General features: G+C 40.4%; 1 protein-coding gene across 1 annotated transcript; it reads right to left on the reverse strand.

The window, feature by feature from the left end:
• Positions 1–439: 439 nt before the first annotated feature.
• hddc2 (HD domain containing 2) lies at positions 440–5,451 on the reverse strand. The gene is made up of 6 exons (XM_029752435.1): positions 5,335–5,451; positions 5,050–5,171; positions 4,750–4,852; positions 4,579–4,647; positions 1,062–1,200; positions 440–954 (listed from the first exon to the last, which is right to left on the reverse strand). Exons 1-6 carry the CDS (start codon positions 5,404–5,406, stop codon positions 821–823), a joined length of 639 nt encoding a protein of 212 aa, XP_029608295.1. The 5' UTR covers positions 5,407–5,451; the 3' UTR covers positions 440–820.
• Positions 5,452–7,471: the final 2,020 nt, after the last annotated feature.

The raw sequence follows: 7,471 nt of genomic DNA on the forward strand, positions 1-7,471 counted from the left end.
CAGTTGACCGGGGCAGCTCTAGCAGGGCAGAAATTTGACAAACTGACTTGTTTGGAAAGGTGGCATCCATTGACGGTGCCACGTTGAAAGTCACTGAGCTCTTCAGTAAGGCCATTCTACTGCCACTGTTATCCTATGGAGATTGCATGGCTGTGTGATCAATGTTATACACCTGTCAGCAACGGTTGTGGCTGAAATAGCCAAATCCACAAATTTCAAGGGATGTCCACACACTTTTGTATATATAGTGTATCTATGTATTGCAGGCAGGCCTACATTATTTTAGCCATGCTTTAGAGGTGCATAAAACCACCCAGTGTCTAGACTGACCATTGCGATAGGTTCGGTAAAATAGAGCCCAAGGTATTTGCAGTTTCTATTGATTAGAACATGTAGGCCTATGGGAATTCTCTCAAAGAAATAATGTTGTAGTCATAAGTAATAGTTATAACCAATTGTTTTAATGAAGCATCACAGCTTAAGAGGTCAAACAACTCAAAACAAAAAAATATAGGTGCATCTTCTGATGCATCACAGGAATTGTACAGGCGATGTATGTGCACATCCAGAAACGTTCATTATAAACAAATTACTTTCAAAGTCTTGTCCATCTATGTAAAATAAAATTAGCACTTTGGGAGTAAAACAGGGCACACATTTGTTTTCAAGGATAGCCCATCTTTTGCTAAATTATTTCACAACTCACCAACCAGAACCAGGTTTCCATGACAACATTCTAGTGAGGATCAGTTAGAACAGTGGCTACTGCAACGTCATTGACACAAGCTAAGTGTAGCATCATTCAGTGGAAATGTTGAAGTCAGGAGGAGTCTGTTCTTGGTTTCTTGGACTCTGAGCTCCCAGACGACCCATCGCCTCCAGCTGCCAAGTGACCAGCTCTCTCTTCATTTAGATTCTTCACAAACTGGATTACCTCTGGGTGGTGGAATCGGCCTGAGGTGGATGGAGATTAAAAGAAATGATAATTACACCACCTTTATATAGCCCATAGAGCGGATCATCAGCCCTAACTACCAGGTTAAATGAGAGATAGTAACTACCTTGTGTGGAATCAAAGAACTCCTGTAGCCTGCCTGGTTTCCCCTCCAGCTCCTCGTACTCATGGGCCTGCAGAATCATCTCTAGCAGGTCAAACTCTTTCACCAGCTTAGCCTCAGCGCTCGTCTGGCTCTCGTACTCCTGGGGACACACAGTGTGGGAGGGGTTTGAGCAGTGGTTTAATTGAGCTGGAGCTACCCGGAGCTGCGCTCCTGCACCTTCAGTTAAAGAGAAAAGTAGGATAAAAAGTAGAATCATAAAAGTAGGATAAACCAAGGTTCGGATTATGCCAATTAGGGTAAGGGTTATGGAAGCTAGGGTTAGGCAAGCATCTGAATTGGGGAGGACGGATTCACGTTAATAGCTGGTGCGGAATAAGTGGAATGGTATCAGCCAGGTTGTGGACATGAAGCTAGGGTTAAAGTGGAACTGACAGCGTTTTAACTACTTTGCAGATATGAAACAAACAGACAATCATAATATCATTCAAATATATCAAATTCCCGGGTTTATGCTACAAAACCAAGTTTATAAGAGGTTTTACAAATAGGCTCTATTTTACTCAAAATTCCATGACGGACACTAAGGCATTGTTGTCAGAATAGATTGATGCAGTTCAATGCATGATTAATATAATTCATAAACTATCAAAATAAAGTCGCACACTGAATATATAAACTCCCAGCAATTGAATGGGTATTTACCAACGTTTCGGCATCACTGTGGCATCACTGATGCCGAAACGTTGGTAAATACCCATTTAATTGCTGGGAGTTTATATATTCAGTGTGCGACTTTCTTTATTTTGATAGTTTATAGTTTATTCGCCATTAGTCAGCATCTCCACACAAACTAATGTTTCTGGGTGTGCGCCAGCTCATGTTTTTTGATTTATATAATTCACCAATACATTTCTTAGTAGTCCAAAAAATATTGCTATCAGGTTGTAAATCACAGCTGGCCTAACGTAGTACATTTTTTGCTGCCTCCACCCATTCGGGAAGCACTGTTTCAGTTTCAACTGCTGGGAATTTTACTAAAATCAAACTAGCAAGGACAATGATCAAGTCATGTGTTTGGAGGAGTGAGTGAGTAACTGACTTTTCCCCCTCATATATTTTTTTGGGTGTCATTTGGTTAGCTAGCAAAAAATGTGAATCGCTTTGCTAGCTAGCTATGCTGAACTTGAACGACTGTTATCTAGTTAGCATTTCTCTTGCGTTCGTAAATTCACTCTGGCCATCTAATCCAATTTCAGATCACTCTCATCTGAGTGTGCCAGAATAACTGATGAATTTACAAACGCGCAACACCAACTGAATATGACCGGTGTCAGTAAAAAGTAGGCAAAAAAGGTAACAGTCACGAACGCTCTTGATAACATGTAAACAGCCTAACCAGCTCTGCTAGGGCGAGTAAATGGTCACAGAGGTGTTTTCTCATTTGTGTCTGGAAGTAGTTAGCAAGCCAGCTAACTTTAGCCAGTTAGCTTGGGTGCTTGACTGCCATTGTGATTGCCAACAAGGGTTTTGCCACCAAGTACTAAGTCATGTTTTGCAGAGGGGGTCAAGTACTTATTTCCCTCATTAAAATGCAAATCAATTTATAACATTTTTGACATGCGTTTTTCTGGATTTTTTTGTTGTTATTCTGTCTCTCACTTTTCAAATAAACCTACCATTAAAATTATAGACGGATAATTTCTTTGTCAGTGGGCAAACGTACAAAATCAGCAGGGGATCAAATACTTTTTTCCCCTCACTGTATATTTATTGCTATAGAATTTTGACAAATGTCTTCGTATACGTCATTTCCAAACATTGAGCTGACAAGGTAAAAATCTGTCGTTCTGCCCCTGAGCAAGGCAGTCAACCCACTGTTCCCCGGGCTCCGAAGACGTGGATGTCAATTAAGGCAGCCCCCCCGCACCTCTCTGAATCAGAGGGGCTGGGTTAAATGCGGAAGACACATTTCAGTTGAATACATTCAGTTGGACAACTGACTAGGTATCCACCCCCTTTCCCTTTCTAAGAATTTATGAAAATGTGGAAATGACCATATCTAAGTGCTCGCTTGTCAGAAAAAAAAGATAAGAAAAAGAGTAATATTTTTCCTGGGGGTGTATATGAACACATTTTAATAAGATTTCATGTTGATGGGCCTCCCGAGTAGCGCAGCGGTCTAAGGCACTGCATCTCAGTGCTTGAGGCGTCACTACAAACCTGTGTTCGTTCCCAGGCTGTTTCAACCGGCCGTAACCGGAAGTCCCATAGGGCGGCACACAATTGGCCCAGCGTCGTCTGGGTTAGGGGAGGATTTGGTCGGTGGGGCTTTACTTGGCTGATCACGCTCTAGCGACTCCTTGTGCCGGGCTGGGCACCTGCAGGCTGACTTCGGTCATCAGTTGTACGGTGTTTCCTCCGACACATTGGTGTGGCTGGCTTCCGGGTTAAGCGGGCGGGTGTTAAGAAGCACGGTTTGGCGGATCATGTATCGGAGGACACATGACTCGACCTTCGCCTCTCCAGAGCACGTTGGGGAGTTGCAGTGATGAGACAAGATCGTTATTGGATTGCAATTGGATATCACGAAATTGGGGAGAAAAAAGGGGTAAAATATATATATATATATTTTTTTTAACAAAACCCCCAAAAATATGATTGCATGTTGCTAACATGCTGTCAGTTCCACTTTAAGGTTAGGGTAACCTTGTCCCCAGGCTATTGCGCTTATAAGCCTGGGTTATCAACAATTCAACGGCCTTAGTGGGAGTGACGATAGAATTCTGTGGGCGTGACCTACTGAGAAAAATGTTGGTCATCATTTAATTTTAGTGAATCACAAGTCTCCAAGGCGGAATGTAAACTGAGGTGCACAAGACATGTACAAGGAAGAGTTGTGGGAGATGATTGCGCCAATGCCTATGTACCGGGAGATTCTCATGGCTCTCTGTATTTACTAATGATAACGAAGGCCAAGTTTGATGTGTTAGTCCACCAGACTATTTGCGCAGAAGTGTCTGGGAACGAGATTAGCGTAAGGGTTGTGGTTGAGGCTAGGGTTAGGGTTGAGCCGGGGTCTGGACATGAAGGTATAGCGTTATGGTTGATACTACACTTAGAGAAAAGGGTTCCAAAAGGGTTCTTCAGCTGTCCCCATTGGAGAACCCTTTTTGGTTCCTGGTAGAACCGTTTTGGGTTCCATATAGAACTCTCTGTGTAAAGGGTTCTACATGGAACCCAAAACGGTTCTACCTCGAACCAAAAATGGTTCTTCAAAGGGTTCGCCTATGGTGACAGCCGAAGAACCGTTTTAGGTTCTAGGGTTACGCTGGGGTGTGGACATGAAGGTAGGGGTAGGATTTGGGTTGAGGCTAGCATTAGGGATGTGGAGGGATAGCGCTCCACCACCTCAAATGACCAATTTAACCGCTGGTTGATTGGAGAGATGAGAAGAAACAAACACATACTACAGGCACATAAAGGTGATGTAGCAAAGTGGAAAACAGCTGTGACTGACCTCCCAGAGTTCATAGATCTCTTTCCTCAAGCCCTCCTGGAGAAGACCAGTGAGGTGCCTCATTGCTTCCTGAGAAAGGACAGATTGTCATTGGCTGATATTTCTGAGGAATTTACAAATCTACAATATCCTACATTTTGACACCATGGAAGGTTTGTAAGAATAACCTACCTCTTCCCTTTTGTGTTTCTCTGCTTTACTGACGTTGTCTGCTGGTGTAATATCACCCACAATGCATTCTGCCATGTCATGAACCAAGGCCAACTTCATGCACCTACGAGAGAAATGTAGGTAATTCATTACAAAAATGATTCCATAAAGACCTGAATCAAATATAATACTTCATTGTAAGCCTTACCTAGTAATTAAGCATGAAAAAGTCAAAGAAAGTAATGCAACGTTTATAACAAATAATATTACAGCTGCGATGTTTGAAGTTTGAACATGATCTAGTGTACAGACCAACTTTACCTGTCTTTATTGACGTTGTGATCTGCTATCGTCAGAGCCATCATGGACATTCTGTACATGTGGTCAGACACACTCTCCGGCTGTTTCACGTTCCTGTACACCCAGCCCGTCCGTGGCACGCGCTGCAGGATGGAGGTAAAGAAATTGTTGACAAAAAGCAGCCATAAAAAAAGGTAGGGTAAATAATACTATTCATTGACGTCATGTAAACAAACATGGGTTGAAATTGTGCTTTATCACATGAATAGTGTCGTTAAATAAACCTTAACGTAATTAATGGCTTACTTTCAGTTGCCCAATAAGTTTCATAAATTGCAACATATTTTTCATGCTGTCGGAGTTTATGGAGGCGGCCATTTGTATCTTGTCGAACCGGTAGTAAATAAAAGCATGGCCAGAAATGTGTGCAATGCTCAAATTTTGCCAATAGATGGCATCATAAACAAGGCAATGCACAAACCATGAACCCAGCACTGGCAGAACTGGTGTCTTATTAAGCCTAGTATACAAGTTGACATTATGTATAGATTGTTTATTTGAAAATTAATTAGATTTCTAACACATAAAAGGCATAATGCATCATGCCATTTGCACACACTGTATATAGACTTTTTTTTCTATTGTGTTATTGACTGTACGCTTGTTTATTCCATGTGTAACTCTGTGTTGTTGTTTCTGTCGCACTGCTTTGCTTTATCTTGGCCAGGTCGCAGTTGTAAATGAGAACTTGTTCTCAACTAGCTTACCTGGTTAAATAAAGGTGAAAATAATAATAATAATAACGTTTTTTAAATGATAACAAAGTGATTTTTATGAGCAATATAATGCCCCCCATATGATACATTACAATTTGACTATTTTAAGCTGTAAATTGAAGGTCCAATAGAGCCCCATGGTGGAGGTGTCATAATACCCATAAAACGTATGGCTGTCAAACAAGGAAATGCTTCCAATCGTTTTTCCACTATTCATTTTTCCTATAGGGGATTTTAGAAGCACTTAAAATAAGGGCTGTGATTCGTGTAGGCTTACCCTGGCGTGACATTTCTATAACCATGTAAATTTCTCTCGAACAAGGTGACTTTATTCATAATATTCGTCTCTATTTACTCTGAGATTCGAAAATGCTAATTAACATCAAAGTAGACATCATGCAAAACTACAAATCCCTGCAAGCTCCTGCACATCATCTCTAGCTGACACCTTTGCTAACAGGTATTGTGTCAATTTAAAATGTTCTCAAGACAGTTAACAGAATTGTCAATTTAAAGAAATGTAGCCAATTTATTAATTGCTACATTTAGCTCAATCCAGAGATTCTTACCTTTGCCTCGCTTCGGCAGTCTCGTCCAGATCATCATGGCACTTGTAGTTCTTTATGATAGCCACATTAGCAGCTAATTAGCATTTCGTTTTTGTGGGGTAAATACAAATATATTGCTATTGTGCTAGAGAGATTTACACGGTTCTCAAAACGTCCTGCCAGGGTAAACCTAGACGAAACACAGCCCTTATTTGAAGTGTTTCTAAAATCCCAAATGGGAAAAACGATTGGAATAATTTCCGTTTGACAGCCATACGTTTTATGGGTATTATGACACCTCCACACCTTCAATTTACAGCGTAAAAGAGTCCAATTGTAATGTATCCTTTGGGGGGGGGGGCATTCTATTGCTCATAAAAACCACTTTGTTAACATTTAAAAAATGTGTTATTCTGCTTTTTATATGTTAGAAATGTAATTAATTTCCCGCTAGGTTTTATGGGTATTATGACTCCTACGGTGGTACTCTATGCAGCTGTTTTTATCTCAATATCAAATAATTTCTGGGTAACAATTAAGTACCTTCATATGATTTTCTTTCTCTCAGCAACATTTTATTCTTAGCTGTTATTGGCAGAGAAGTTTGAAACTCTCTTTCTTATTGGTCTATTAACTAATTTACCGCATGGTGATGTCATCAGGCAGGCCAAAACTCCATCTTTTCAAACAGCTCTTACACTAAAAGGGCATTATTATCATTTTCACAATTTCACATAATGTGGAAATATATATAAAACACAGAAAAATCATGTTTTTGACTACACTGGCCCATTAAGTTTGGCTTAATGCCCAGGAAATGAATCTTCTAAACAATATATCAGGAATCTCTCTCATGTTAGAAAAATGCCTTTAACTTTGCATTATGACATCTGACCTATACACATAGTTTCCCCAAATGTGTAATAACTAAGCGCATGAGAAACAAAGTTTCTAAAGGAATTATCTGTTTGATAGAGTCAGATTCATTTTGTAGAAATTACCGATAGTGTGTTCATAATTTCCAAATATTTACAAAGTGTAGAGTATTTTCACTGTCCTTCTGTAGCTGTTAAATTTGTTTCCCCTGTGTCTTTAGAAGTTGTGGCCTTGGCACGTATG

This window comes from Salmo trutta, chromosome 1 (genome assembly GCF_901001165.1).
Source record: "Salmo trutta chromosome 1, fSalTru1.1, whole genome shotgun sequence".
Taxonomy (NCBI): domain Eukaryota; kingdom Metazoa; phylum Chordata; class Actinopteri; order Salmoniformes; family Salmonidae; genus Salmo; species Salmo trutta.